Raw genomic sequence first — 16,141 nt, 5'->3', positions numbered from 1 at the left:
CTCTTGGATTGAGACCCATCTTCACAGTCTCAGTTTGAGACCCAAGACCACAGTCTCAGTTCACAGTTATCACCATTGTTATGGACAGTCCAATGGTTCAACTGTGATGGACAGTCCAATGATTCAACTGTTATGGACAGTCCATTGTAAGGTCGAACTCTAGGGTTGTATATCTTGTATAAGAGGCAGATTGAATGAATGAATGAGATACGAAACTATTTTGATATATGTGTTTTACAAAATCTAACAATAATTTTGAGAAGTGTATTAATATTTATTACCAAATTTATTTGGTTTGGAGATGTTCTTATTTAACTTCCTGTAATTATGGAAAAAGTTGAGTTTAAACCAATTAAGGATGTCTTCCAAAAACGTCCACATGTTACGAAGCTTAGGGATGTCCATGGAAAAGTTGAGTTCAAATCAACCAAGGATTTTGTCCAAAAATGTCCACATAGGAAGCTTAAGGATGTCCAACCGGAGATGTTCTTATCAAATAGTGAAGATGTACATGATAATGTTTTATAAGTAAAGATTTTTGTTAGAGGGAGAGCAAAAAGCGATCTGAAGAGTGTAAAAATCGTAGTCGACTCATTGACTAGGACTTATTTAATATTTTATTCTAATTCATACCAAACTACCCTTATTAGATTCATATCAGAGTCGGACTCCATTCACTAACCAACTACATACGTCGTGTACAGTGTACACTACCATCAACAATTGAAAAACAAAAACAATCGCCAAATAAAAACAAAAAATCAATTCTCCAAGAATTTTAATTGTTTTTTTATCTTACTGAATAATATTATCATCACTGAGATTTTTCAAATGTGTTCTTTTTAATTCAAGCATCGCTGGATTTTAAAACCGTGATAGGGGAAAACCTGGTAGGTGATTATATAGGAGCCAATAATCATTATGTAAATCAATCAACATATAAAAAGTTGGAATACGGAAAAACCCATTAACTTGATTACTACTCTAGAATGAAAAGCTCAATTTTTTCAGTTAGATACTTTCTGAACTCCATCAATTATTGAACCATCTTCATTCTCCTCCGCTTAAGCAAAATAGTAATTGTTTACAAGATCCTTGGGAAAGTAATTAGGTCGAAGAGAAGAAAAAAAAATTTATATTGTTCGCTTAAACCATTTCCATGAAGTTCCAGTTTAATCTCATATTCAAATATTTAGATTTGGAATTGTTGGGTTTTGCGAAAGAACTTCTTCTTGTCTGGAAAATATTAGAAAGAGAAAATATCTCCTGAATTGGGGTACATACAGATGTTTAAGAAAGTGATGGTGGTGGTTGTATCGGCGTTGGATGTAGAATAGACGGTGCAGGTGGAGTTTCTTGATATCGGTGTGAGTTTTGTAAGTTTGTTGGGTGTACCTAGTAAGGGTGGTTTCGTCCGAGTTTGAAAATAATATTGAATAGGTCCTTGTTAATGAGTCAACTACGATTTTTGCGCTTTTCAGATCACTTTTTGCTCTCCCTTTAACAAAAATCATAAGTAAACTAAAAAAACTTCTATAAAATATATGTTTGGGACCAAGAAATTTTATTATTTTGTTTTAAAAAATAATTCTTAGTTTGGAGGTTGACTAATAATTGTAGATTGTAAGTACAATATCGATTAATTTTATACAAATGGTATATTATTGACTAATTGCCGTACAAATACAAGCACTCCAAGTATCAATCACATATCAACACTTCTTGTTGCAATACAACAGTGCAACTCCGGGCCTTTCAGTGTGCACTACGAACTAATACAGATAAAATACAACTTGATTTGAATTTTAAAGAAAACAACCAATATTCAATCAAAATTTTGAGAAAATTTAATATGTAAAAAAAATTATTTTTAATTTTTCTAGTAGCATTGTTAGCTTAAGAGGAATTTTTGAAATGCATTATTTTGTGATTTTATCGAATTTATTATTTTAACACTAAGAATCCGTTATCGAGTATTATTTTAAAGAAGTTATACGGTAATGATTGGGGAATTGCCAGCTGATTATGCAAGAGTTGAAGAAGTGAATTGTTCTAAAAATCTAATTTTGCTAAAAGGAAATGTTTTCGCCTTGTAATTGCATTCTAAAACCAGTTTGATTGCGTGCAAACTGTCCCCATGATAGTTAAAAATTAAAAATGCTCGTAAGAAAAAATGAAGTTGACTTTCTAATTAAGTGGAGATCGAATTTGACTAGAAAAAAATGGCAAAAGAACTTGTACCGGTAGGGGATAAGAGGGGTGATGATAAAGTTGGGATGCACGAGCATCATCATAGCCAGGTGATGCTATTACTAGTACTGGTACTCACATAAAGACACTACCCCCGCAACTGTGCTATGAGCTGGCTGGTGGTGGCGTTCATCTTCATGATATATCTACATTTTCTTGCTGATCACGAGTCCATTGAAAGCCCAGTTCATTTAATCTCTGCCTGCTATATAACTTCTCTCTTCTTTCTCACTCCAGCAATTGAAACATCCAAGGATCTACCCATAATCTAGCTATCTATCTAAAACTTTCAAATGCATACAGTGAAGACTTGCACTAAACTTTTCTTCCTAATATCCTTCATCTTCGTCCTCTTATTATGGATGCCTAAGTTTGTAGAAGCTACAGCCAGACGTCTACGACCACAAGATCAAATTACGGATCATGAAGAATTTAAACCTAGACAGCCCGATGAAAGCGCCATCAAACATGCGCAAGGAGTTGTTCGTGGTAGCGGAGGTGAATTTAAGAGTTGTATGCCAAAAGGTTTTCGGCATTCTTCTGCTCCTAGTCAATTTGTAAATTATGGCGTTGTTGGTTCTACAATGTGTACAACATCTTCCGGTGGTCATCATAATAGAACTTCATAACTGATTGAGCTGGCTAGGTAGCTAGCTTAATTATAATGATATGAAAGACCTGGTTATCATATAGTACGTATGATAACCTCTTGATCTGTTTTTTCTCTCCTGCCACTTCTGCCGTGTTATTAATCAACTTAAGTCCTGTACCACTTTTCCTTCTCTTTTCTCAACTCTTTGTAATACGCTTTTGTTAGCCGTTATATACAGAGAGAATAAAATTCTACAATATTTCGTTCTTCTTTTGTAGATTATATATATGCACTCATGTTAATTACACTTTGTTTTTTCTAAATGCAAAAAGAGATGTATTAAGCTTAATAGTTTACAGTGAGCATTTCCTTGCTTATGTGTTCGGAGATGAAGTTTGGGGAAGAAGTATACCACTCTTTAGATATTTCAAATTCTTCTAGCATGCTTAGCCAATATATCGGCTGGTTTATTATAATTTGTACTAATATGCTGACATATCCAACTATTGAACTTGTTTAGATAATGTTTGATTCTTTGGATTCTCTCATGATATAATTCTTTGATTCTTTCATGATAGGCATGTGAATACTCTGTTGATGGCAGCAACAACATTCTTAGTCTGTTCGCAGCTTAAGATTTTGTAGGTTCATGTTCTTTGACCAGCATATGCCTCCAACACATCCTCACATTCATCATCGTCCGCACTCAGATGTCCATATTTGTAGACGCATTTTGATGAGTGATGTGCCTTCAAAATCCATGATTATTACTCCCTCAGTTTCAAAATAATAGGCTGGTTTCATATGTAAATTGTGCAAACCAGCCTATTTTTTGAAACAGAGGGAGTAGTCCAATCCCATTATTGTTGATAGGTTGAACATGGTTTCGGTTTTCCGACGGAACCGGACCGAACCAAACCGATTAGGAAGAAACCGAACCAAACCATTTACTAATGGATTGGTTATGATAAAAGAATTGAAAACCGACATCACTGGTTTGGTTTTGGTTTGACCTGAAAACCGAACCAAAAACCAACGGAAAACCGATAAGTAATTAGGTACATGAAGTATCATACCAAGAAATACTTGAAGAAGCACAATGTCAGGGACTGGTTGAGAGTCATTGACTCATTGTGGCACATGCAATTATGAATATGGAATTTGGAGCATGCAAAACTTGGGGTTTATGTATTTTGAATCTGTAATGTTTATGTTTTGAATTATGCTTATAAACTTGAGTTGTGAACTACGCTTGTGTGTTAAGTACATTCTGCAGGTAGGTTAAAAAAATTCAACTGTGTTATTCTTTTTTAAAGATTTGAACTGTCAGTTTCAGAAAGCTGACATACAGTCGGTTTTCCATTAACCCAATGGAACAAACCGAAACCGGTTAAAACCATTTAGAAACCGTACAAATGGTTAGTGGATTGATTTGGTTTAGATATTTAGAAACCGATAGTATTGGTTTCGATTTTGGTTTGGCTGGAAACCGAGCCAAAATCGACTATGAACAGCCCTAATTGTTGAATTTATTTTAAGCATCACACTTTTTATCTAAGTATGAGAAATGATGGGGGGTTGGGGTCAACAACTAATAGAGTTAGTTGTATTAGTAGTTTTGATTGCACCAGTTCCTTTTTCTGCACGCTTATTACTATTCAAAATAATAGTATAGAGATTCTGAATTCTCTTAATAGTGTTAACGGGGTTTGGCTTAGTGTTATCATAAACATTCATGCATCTTTCTTTCCAGATTTCCAAAAGAGCACAAGAGATACACAACACCCAAGACTCATCCATAAGATTCTTGAAGCAGAATCATCAGACCAGCTTGCAACCCAAGTTTGAACAATGATATGACTTGTTATGGAATCTCTACTGCCAGGAATAGTAGTTAAAACAGCTCTAGTAAATGAGCAGTCTGAAAACCATAGGGTACCAAGTACACCACCAATATTTTTTCGTACGGCAACCTGTGTGGACAAAACCTAATACAACATGTAAATCTAAATTAAAGATCCTTGAACCATATGTATATAGAGTTTTTCGCATATCTCTTCCATGATCAATATATTTAAACAACAAATTATGTGAACCTGATTCTGTAAAAGAATTCTTGGATGATCTCACAAATCAATATCCAAGATCAATCTAGTTGCATCCAAATCAAGAGAATCTGAAAGTTGTTTATCTATCTTTCAAGATACGAATTCAACAAGAACAAGTCTCATTATTGACCACAATTAATAAGGACTTAAACCACCTAGATTGAATACGTATAACTTGTGTTATTCCTATTATAATAAAATAATATAATGCAGAAAAGGAAAAACATAAGACACCAGAAGTTTTGTTATTGAGGAAAACTGCACTTGCAGAAAAATTCTGGGACCTCGTCCAGCTTTGAACATCAAATAGTTGAAACCTAATTAACCCCCCCCCCCCCAAGTAATTTAGTTGCAGTCATGATCTTTACGTCTCTTGAACCTCGCAAGGCTTTACGCAATTGATTCCCTTAGTTGACGTCCTTTACAGCTTGAAAGTTGCTTCAAATCAAGTGAAGACTTTTGATACCAATCTTCCTCTAACAAATAATCTTATCTGATTTGCCTTTACATCTTTATATCAAGGCTTGGAAATCTATTTGCAATAGACAAAGCTAGTAAACCTCACGAATCCGGTCACTTATATATACTCAGTTAGCTGAGAATCCTGGATTAATAGCTACCTCTCAAGAACAATCTAAAGCGACCAATAAAGAAGAGTTTTAGATATCTATCTTGTGGAATCACAAAGTATGAGACGAAGAGAACTTTGCGATTCATATTTATCTCGTTCCTGATTGGATATTGACGAAAACCTCAACAATCAATAAGAACAAGATCAGGATACACGAACTATCAGGTAAAAGATAGTCGGACATGGATTCACGAATCCCTAAGTGAAGTATTCAAGTCGTAAACCTAATTATGTTTCTCAGATGAAACCTAGGTTAATAGAGGATGACTCTTGCAAGAAAATAGGACACATAAATGTCAAGAACTGAGGTTCCCAGTTATTTCAGTCTCTTTATCTACAGATTTTCAAGGCTCTGGGTAGCTTTGAATTCAAGCTAAGATAACAAGATTCAAGGAAACACTTTGTTGTTAGGAATTCGTGTAAGCATGTGAGAAGCTCGCTTTGAAATTACACAAAAGAATATTTGCATTATGGTCCAGGGTTCTGGAACCGTGTACAATGATGGTTCTTGAAAAAAATGCCTTATGAACTTGTAAGCATAATCGTGTTCATTAACACTTAAGACTTAAACCATGATTCACAAACACAAAGTGGTTTAGTGAACAAAGCTTCTTAGTAGTGTTTATGAGAGTTGTAGCAATGCCAAACGTATTTTAGAAAATAGTTTATGAGCATCTACTTAGTTCGTACTTGGTGGGTATGTGTAGGGGTACACATACGTATAGACAAGTCCATGAACTCGGGATGCTAGGGTATGCGTACTGGATATGTGTACCCTTAGCCGTTCTTGACCTTAGGACCTTCGGATACGCGTAATGGGTGTACGTACGTCCCTCCTTTCACGAACTCAGAACCTTAGGGGTATGGTATTGGGTATACGTACCTACCATGTTCTGGAACTCAGATGTCTAAGGTATGTGTACCTATTCTGTAATTTTGAAAACTCTCTTTAAGCAATTTGAAACATTCTCATTTGTCATAGATAACAAATATCATTGCTTGATCAATTTTCAAATGATCAACTTGAAACAAAAATAGCTCTAGAGGCTTCACCTAGTTCACTCACGAAGTCTCTTTGCACCCATGGCTGAAACAGAGCAATTCGTAGGTTCGATTCCTGCAGGATGTAAGTATTCAACGGGCAGTGGGATGAAAACAAAGTCATTTTGATAGTCATTTCGTTGCCAAAGTCCTTGAAGTCATAGTTTCATTTGACGACTCGATACATGGATGTCATGAGTCTAGTAGCAGCCCCTGTGCTTTCGTACACGAGCTTGTTTTATCGCTTGTTATTCGCCTCGCCGAGTAGGTAGTCCAATTGAAAAGGGGAGTCCATCGAAGCCGGTGGTAAGCGCACTATAAATTTGTTAAGAGTTTTTTCTATGTAAATTTGAATCCTACCTCTCCCAGATAACTTAATATAATAGAAAAATAGTTTATGAGATGGCAGGATGATAAAAAGCTTAACACCTCTCATTATTATTACTTATTCAATCTATAATACAAAACAGAATGGGTTTTTGAGCTATCGACGGCTAGATAACATTTTGAGAGACAAACGGATGATCTAACCATCCCAGTCTCATCCAAGCAATATACATCTGACGGTCGTGGTGTTTGTAACTTGTTTAATTATGAACTAAATTTATTAATCTTTAATTAATGGATCATCTCATAATAAATATATTAATTGAAATATTAAATGTTAAAATAAATAAAAAATGGGTGTGCCATATCTATTAGGTTACAAACAAGAAAATATCCTTTAAATTGGATCAAACATAAACCGGCGGTAAAATGCATAACCATACACTTACTGTTCCGTCAATGGTTCAAAGTATAAAATATTATAGTGAAATTATTTGTGCATTAATCAGATTTAGTGGTGGCAAGATAAATCTAATAGAAGGTGATATATATATATACACACTATTAATAAAATAATTTGGTTGTAGATTTTTGGTGATGTATATGACTAATTTTATTGTGTATGCATGAACATTATTTTAGCTTCAAACATAACATGTAACTCTCTTAGAATTGGACGACTGAAGTGCCGAAGAAAAAACTTACATCATCATTAGGTCAGATTGAAGCAGTATCGTTATGCCAACGGTTAAAACAGAAGAATTTTTTGAGCCTTGGACGGTCAAATAACATTTTCAAAGACAAACGTTAATTACACCTGATCATCCCAGTCTCATCCCAGCATACACATCCGATGGATGTAAGATTTGTAACCTCCTTCCATTATGGATGTATGCATTGATTGGGTTCCCTCACAATTAAGCTCATAAAAAAAAATTTAATATGGCAACAAAAATATAAAGTGAAAGTTAAATGTTACAGCCATGAAAAACTCATACTTTTCCTTTAAATCAATTACCCATGAAATAAACTCATATATAATTCTTTATTTTAAAATTTATAATTAAATTAATTAGTTTGAAAATTTTTCTTTTATTTTTAAAATTATAAAATAGATCAATTACTAATTAACTAATTTAAGTTATTTTTTATAAATTAAAATAGTTTTCTAAGTTTGTTATATAATTAACTTACTTCCAGTGGTCAATTTATTGGGTCCACAACGATTAATACACCTGAAAAACAAGCGACATTAGAACCTTTACCAATAAAGTAAATCAGTTTGACTATACTCATATATTCTTAACAAAAGAAAATAATGTTTTTTTGACTCATATCTTTTTAAAATCGAATTAACCGACCTTCATCAACCTGCAAAGAACAAATAACTGCAGAAAGTATGTGGTTACAACAAGCAAAGCTCATGTTTCTTCTTTAAAATAAATTAGTTGTCCATTTTCAACCCACAAAGAACAAAGAACATTTGACCATTTTTTTTCAAAAAACAAAAAGAACTACATACAATTGAGATCTTTCAGAAAAATGAATCACCAAAACTTTTCAATTGAATCATAGGCCAAATTTTAATTTTAGTTTTTTTTTTTTTTGCTATTTTAAAGCTTATAATTAAGCTAGCTAGGACATGAAGACTCGCAAGTTTTCGTTCTGTGTATCCTTGCAAATTGGACAATAATCTAGCTTGGAATCGTATTTTTTTAAGACATAAATGCCTACAAAGCAACACTAGCACCAAAACCTCAATCTTTTCGTAAACCTTGCATGACATTTTGGTTGGTTACCTTTTCCTTTGCAACTAATTTTATTTTTTTATCTTATTGATTATGATTATCTTTTCCTCCGTAACAATACGATTGAGCATCGTCATCTAAACTTTTAGTTACCGACACATCACTGCCACCAAATTCTTTGAAGGAGTGTATTTTTTCCACCGCACACCTCTGAATTCATTCATTCAATTCCAAATTATTCTCTAGGTTGGTAAGAGAACAACATGTCAAACATGATTAGCCGTAGTCCCACCAAATTTGTTGCATGACTGCGATGAAGACAAACCTGCAATACTCAAAATATGTTTGCTTCCTTTCAAGAATGCATGACTGCGATGAAGACAAACCCGCGGTACTCAAAATATGTTTGCTTCCTTTCAAGAATGCATGACTGCGATGAAGACAAACCTGCAGTACTCAAGATTCGTGTTACAAGAAAAAGAGAAGTGATCGATTTCACGGCGACCAACGAAATCACTACTCTGGATTTACTAATGATTCTTAAAACGTGAGAATTCTTATTTTAATCTGAGTCAATCTAATATTATTTTTGTTTAAATATATTAGTCATGCACTCTTCCAACTATAATCAATGATGACATCCTGCATAGGGAAATACCATATACGACATCGTTCCTAAGAATTTGATATGTATATGGAAATTCGGGTCGTTGATCCATGAGAGATAATACCGAAATGGAATCACAATAGCATATGGATAATGAACGCCAGACGATAGTTCCAGCGATTGAGGAAGATTCTGGGAGCATATAATTACATTTATTTCTCATCCGATTAAGATTCAGCATATTGGTCCGAATACAACACAAATCAGTATTAAAGATTACCAATCTTTGGGATTAGCTAAAAAATTATTATTATTTTAGGGTGCAATAGAAAAATTACCTAGCATTTTAAATAGAAATTATTATTTTCCTCAAATGCAAGTGAAACCAAATTTATAATTAAATACATAAGATTTTCAAAGCTACAAGTTTTCATGAGTCAAAACAAGTCTTATATGCTTTGTAGTAATTATTAAAAATATTATAGCCAAAAATAATTCAATCTCACACCGTGCCGTTACAGCACGAGTTATTTCTAGTATGAACATAAAATGAAATGAAAAGGTTTCTTCGAAATCCCGATTATGATACGCCCCACCCCACCCCACCCCGAGAATTTGATCCCTAGGTTTCTAATTTTTCTGGCTTCCTTTTACCTTCTTTTTAGAATTGAAGTAGGACAACATAAATTGGAATTGGTTTGGCAATAAACCCTACCTAGGTAGTGGGATGGAACATGAGAACCATCAGAGCACTTGATGGTTCTCGACTACATAAAAGTTAACCTAGCAAAAAAATAGCCAACAAAGAGCACTTGATGCCCGTTGATGGTTCTCGACTCCATAAAAGTTAAAACGAGCAGAAAAATAACGAACAAAGAGCTGTACTCTCATGCTCGGCCCTGTACTGTTAGAGATCTCCGAGCAGGCAAAAATAAAATAGCCAGCAAAGACAGCCATCTGCTATAAGAGATTTCCAAGCAGGCCTCACATGCAACTGAACTCTCTACTTTACATTAGCATTAATTACCAGCTCCTATGTTCCTCTGGAGTTATCGTCATTTGATAGTTTGATTAACCAGACCATATACTGAGTTTTTAATTTAAACCATTAACTATATTTAGAAATAAAGCTGTCAAAGCTATAGAAACAAGTTTTGATTAACCAGACCATATACTTCTTAAACAAAGGGAAACGGACTTCAAAGGTTTTAAAGAAGAATCCTCCGGAGTTCTTATATAAATAAGCAATAAAACTTAACCAGGTGAAGCCAGTAGACGACCAACCATCAGAAGGGAAGAATCCACTAATCTGGATTAACATTCCCAAACAGGAATCATCGTCATACCAATCCCCCTCCATCCAGGGATAGCAACGAATACACAATGTTAACATGTCGTAGAAGAACTAACTGTACAAGTCGTCTTCATCGGCGGCACCAGCAGAAGCTGCGAAAGGATCAGCAGCACCTGAGGTAGTGGTCCCTGTTGCTGCTCCTGATGCATCAGCAAATCGGAACTCAGATCCGAAACCCCTGGACTGCTGTAAAGTCTGAGCGAAGGCCTGATACTTGCGAATGTCAGCATCACTCACACTTCTGCGTGCATATTTCATCGACTCCTCAAAATGTGCAGCCTTGATCTCTGCCACTTCATCATCAACATCCTCTTCCATTGCCTCGGGATTCTCACTTCTTCTCCTCTCCTTCTCTATATCCTGCAGTATTTCAAAATTAACTAATTAAACCTCATACTGTCATACCAATGCTAGCAGAAAAATAACTCCAATCCACTCATATCATTACCATCGCAAATAAAACCCAAGTTTAAAGAATAACATTACTATTCGCGATTTCTCAAAAGGTATGACGATAATACTAGTGTTCCCAACCAAAGTGACTCTTTTAATTAAACTCATGAAGAAGTGAAGGTAGATGAACCCGTACGAAAAGCAGTGTTTTATAAAATTCATTTTTAGGAAAAGTATGAAAGAACTTACTTTCTCAATGTTCTCTCTAATAGCATACTTGCAAGCTCTCTGGCATATCTCAGTAATATCTGCTCCACTAAATCCTTGAGTGTACTTGGCAAGGGCTGAAAGGTCAACATCCTTAGCAATAGGTGATTTCCTTAGGCAGGCCTTGAAGATCTGGAAACGAGAGGCTTCATCAGGCAATGGAATATAGATCAACTGATCAAGACGTCCTGGCCTCAGAAGTGCGGGATCAATGATATCAGGCCTGTTGGTAGCACCAATGATGAAGACGGTCTTTTTTGCTGACATCCCATCCATTTCAGTCAAAAGCTGGTTAAGTACCCTATCAGCAGCACCACCTGCATCTCCAACACTGCTTCCTCTCTGCAAACAGAAAAAAAGAGAGAAGGCTTAGAATATAACGGACAGGAGCAGAGAACATATGCAAGAAACATATAGTAGAATAAAAACGACGGCAGACCTGGGTGGCAATGGAATCAAGTTCATCAAAGAAGAGAACACAAGGTGCTGACCCTCTGGCCTTGTCAAAAATTTCTCTAACATTGGCCTCGCTCTCCCCAAACCACATAGTGAGAAGCTCCGGACCCTTAATACTGATAAAGTTAGCTTGGCATTCATTGGCAATTGCTTTAGCCAATAAGGTTTTACCACATCCAGGAGGGCCATAGAACAGAACTCCTTTAGAAGGAGACATACCAAACTTTTCAAATTTCTCAGGATGCTCCACTGGATATTGAACCGTCTACAATAAGAAAAAATAATGTTGGAATGAGCACATACGGAAAAATAACAGAAGAATAAGAGCAAAAAAGCTTATAACCATGTAAACTATTACCTCTTGAAGCTCTCTCTTGACATTGTCAAGACCTCCAATGTCTTGCCAGCTGACATTAGGCACTTCAACAACCTGTCCATTAAAAACCATCAAGTCAGACTACCATGAAAAGTATCTTTTAACCACTTGTAGTGACTAATTCAAATGTTGAACTTACTGTTTCACGCAGAGCAGAGGGGTTGCTTGTTCCAAGAGCAGTCTTGAAGTGCTCATCTGTAACTGCCATTGAGTTAAGTATCTCGGCATCTATCTCTTCATCTTCCAAGTCTATCACATCCATCTTTTCTCTGATGCACTGTAGTGCAGCTTCGGTACAGAGAGCAGCAAGATCAGCACCGACATAACCATGAGTATCTTTTGAAATCCTTTCCAAATCAACCTGTAAAAGAAAATGTCAAGCGAACGTCCAGCAGACTAAAACCACGAGATAATAGATTTAGGAGTAGCCAAAGAAATCTAAAATTAAGTTTTTAACTTACATCCTCCGAGAGCTTCATGTTCTTAGTATGGATACGAAGCACCTCGAGACGTCCAATCTCATCTGGAACACCAATGTCAATTTCCCTGTCAAACCTACCAAACCTCCTAAGAGCTGGGTCAATGCTGTTTGGTCTGTTTGTGGCCCCCATAACAATAACATGTGCACGAGACTTCAGACCATCCATAAGAGTCAAGAGCTGGGAAACAATTCTCCTCTCAACTTCACCATTTGTCTTCTCCCTTTTAGGAGCAATGGAGTCGATCTCATCAATAAAAATGATAGATGGTGCGTTCTTCTCAGCTTCCTCGAATGCCTTACGAAGATTGCTTTCACTCTCTCCTGCTAATTTAGACATGATTTCTGGCCCATTAATGCAGAAGAAAAAGGCACCAGTTTCATTGGCAACAGCACGGGCAATCAGTGTCTTCCCGGAACCTGGAGGTCCATAAAGTAAAATTCCTTTTGGTGGCTTCACACCAATTGATTTAAAGAGCTGTGGATGTCTAAGAGGCAATTCCACCAACTCACGGATCTGAGCCATCTGCTTTCGGACTCCACCAACATCATCATAACCTACTTCATCCAACCTATCTTCATCCTCCCTTCTAACAGGCTCTCCCTCACAAAAGATTTCAGTATCTGGGGCAACAACACAGTACTCTGATGGATCAGTCTCGATGACTTTAAACTCTACACTCCTCATTCCACCTCTTACAAGAAACAGATCGCCTTTCCTTACTGGACGATAAGCTTCCAAGAAGTAAGCTGCAAAACATTGAGAGAAATTATTAACACCCACTGTTAACATCATTAGGAAAAAAAAAACACAGCCGAATCACTTCTGATGGTAGCTGAATACTAGAATTCACTACCCTATCAGGGGGGAAGAGAAAAACACTCTAGTGCATATCTCAATATATAGAATAAACGTAACAGTGTATACAAGTGTCATCCTTGATTGCAAAGACTAGGTCCACATGAGACAAACTGCAAGCAGGCAGTTCAAATCCTGTGTTTCACTCTAGTAATTCCATAGAAACTAAAACACTACTGTAAAAATATTAGAACCCTAAACACAAGACCTCGTCCAACCGGGAAATTCAGACACAAATGCAAGATAACACAACAGGAAAAAAAAAACGAGTAACACGACACACCATCCAAGATTTGGCAGGTGTAAAGAATGTTTACCAAGGTAAAAAGGCACTTACGTTTCAGATAAGCATCAAACAAACTCCCAGTGACACCTTCAATGGTATCATCAACAGGAAGAATGTGAACACGCTTCCCATATTTGACATCAGGGCATTGGTGCACAGAAACAACATCACCAAGTCTGACCCTCAAGTTTGACCTTACAACTTTATTCATCCTGATCTTTGGCTCATCACATGTGTCATCAGCAAGAGCAATGCAGATGGTGTCCTTCCTTTTCTTTCCCTGAACACCCCAACCAATTTAAGAAAACAAGAACACGTGACTGAAGCAATAAAAGAAACTAGGTTCTCTTTTAGTAGTAGAGTAAGGATACCAAAAATCATAACCAGTTTCTCTTTTAGAAGTGAAGAGTAAGGATATTCAAATTCATACATCTGACGCTACAAAATTAATGAACAAACATATATGTTCAATAAACACAAATAAATAAATAATGTATCAGTATAATAACCCAATCCTGAAAGAACTTGACTTGAGAAACTCTAAAATGCAACTAACTGCCCCATAGATCGACCCGATATGTGAGTTGACTGAGTGAGACTGAGCATATGTAGGAAAACTTCTATAAGTTTACAATCTAATAACCCAATCGGACCAGAAGGATATCTCAAGCTAACCTTTTTCTCAATTGACTAAGCATTGTAACCAGCTCAATCCAACATCATACAGCTTAGAAATTAAGATCCAAACAAACCCTCACAACAACAATTACAGCACAATTCCCAAACCCTAGATTTCTCAAACCCAACCAAGAACTTCATCAGTCTAACAAAACCCTAATTCTCTTAACAACCCACATAAACAATAAAACAAATATTTGAAACCCTAACCACCAAGCAAACCCTAATATCCAAAAAAAATCAAAAAGGGTTACCTTGATAAGGATGGTATCACCACGGAAGAGCTGTAACTTTTCCATGGTCTCAGGGTTCATAGACACAACAGAGTTATCATCGTTAATCGCTTCATCGACAACAAGACGATTTGCAGCTTTCTTACGTTCCAATATAGCTGTACTAAAATCTCTCTTTGTTCCTTTCCTGTATTCAACAATTCAAACACACACAAAAGAAGAAGAAAAAAAATCATTAAAAATCCCTAAAAAAATCCCAATAAAAAAATCAAAGTATGGTAGAGATCGGAGTGAAGAGATCTCTTACGAGTCTGAAGATTCAGCTTGGTTACTCATCTTGTTCTTCTCCGATGAGAAAAAGGGTTTTGAAGAGAGTAAAGTACCAGAGAATTTTGATCGATTTTTTTGGGAAAGAGAAGTGGTAGAGGGGGATGGGATTAGAAGAGATCCGAAGATTGGGGATCGATATTTATATAGAAGACCCTCTTTCGCAAGTCACAATTCCTTCTTGTTGTGTTATTATTATTAATAAAGGTTATTTCCGTATTTTTGCAACTTTCTTTTTCCTAATTAAAATTGAGTTTAATTTAATATATTTATCTGGAGCTGCACCCCTAGAGTTCTTCTCTATATTGTCATTGTTACCAAATTATAAAGGACGTGGCTCGAATGTTGTCATCCATTTTTGAGAACGAAAATGGTAGACTACTAGCATGTTGCCAAGCAAGGAGAGAAGTTTAGCCTTGTGTTGTATGAAGTAAAAACGGTAACTCAATGAATGGAAGAGAGAATCTATACCTTACTTATATCGTCCTCGTTTTCTTTTCTTTTTCAAAAAGTCGTGTGCCAAAATGCCAAAATAAGGTAAGTTAACCCACGATGGGGTGGGTTGCTTTGAGTATGACAGGTGGTACATCATCATTGGTCAACTTAGTCCATGACAACACGTATGAATGGGGAAGAGGTATGGTACGCCACTCCAGGGATTTCTTTATGATACGTAGTAGCGAAGAATTGAAGATATGAGAATTAGATGGTTCTAGAATAAGGACTCCCTATTATCAGCATAATAATCTCTCAGATTATTATTAAGGGAGGAAGACGGTGATGAGTCTAAAACCATTTGGCTACCCTTTTTGGTGTGAAAAATGTTTGGGGAGATTCGTGTCATCCGAACATTTAAAAGCCCTCTCATCGCTTCCTCCCTAGCCAGTTAGTACTCAGTAGTCACCCACCGCCAACAACCAACAACCATTTATGTCTTGCTGGTCTTGTAAGTCTAGGAACCGCTATATCCGGTTATGGAGTTCCTAAGAGAAAAACCTTCAATAATAAAAACCTTCACATATCCAAATTTAGACATAAGTCGATTACACCAGAATTTCGCTAAAAAAAAAAAAATTAAAAAAATTGTCTTAACACTATTAATTTATCGAAGTTTTATTGTATATGATTTT

General features: G+C 36.0%; 1 protein-coding gene across 1 annotated transcript; it reads right to left on the bottom strand.

Moving 5' to 3' along the window:
• Positions 1–10,392: 10,392 nt before the first annotated feature.
• LOC113310500 (cell division control protein 48 homolog D) lies at positions 10,393–15,158 on the bottom strand. Its single transcript, XM_026559194.1, has 9 exons — positions 14,992–15,158; positions 14,706–14,871; positions 13,825–14,053; positions 12,612–13,378; positions 12,290–12,511; positions 12,133–12,204; positions 11,758–12,039; positions 11,301–11,660; positions 10,393–11,018 (listed from the first exon to the last, which is right to left on the bottom strand). Exons 1-9 carry the CDS (start codon positions 15,018–15,020, stop codon positions 10,710–10,712), a joined length of 2,436 nt encoding a protein of 811 aa, XP_026414979.1. The 5' UTR covers positions 15,021–15,158; the 3' UTR covers positions 10,393–10,709.
• Positions 15,159–16,141: the final 983 nt, after the last annotated feature.

This window comes from Papaver somniferum, chromosome 9, assembly GCF_003573695.1.
Source record: "Papaver somniferum cultivar HN1 chromosome 9, ASM357369v1, whole genome shotgun sequence".
Lineage (NCBI taxonomy): Eukaryota > Viridiplantae > Streptophyta > Magnoliopsida > Ranunculales > Papaveraceae > Papaver > Papaver somniferum.
Note: the sequence above shows the minus strand (reverse complement) of the source record. Positions and strands in the feature narration are given on the sequence as shown.

Coding starts and splice junctions, on each gene's coding strand:
- LOC113310500 (XM_026559194.1), bottom strand. CDS start 15,020: ATGAGTAACCAAGCTGAATCTTCAGACTC. Junction 12,512..12,611: donor ACATGAAGCTCTCGGAGGAT/GTAAGTTAAAAA, acceptor TTTCTTTTACAG/GTTGATTTGGAAAGGATTTC. Junction 11,661..11,757: donor TTGATTCCATTGCCACCCAG/GTCTGCCGTCGT, acceptor TTCTGTTTGCAG/AGAGGAAGCAGTGTTGGAGA.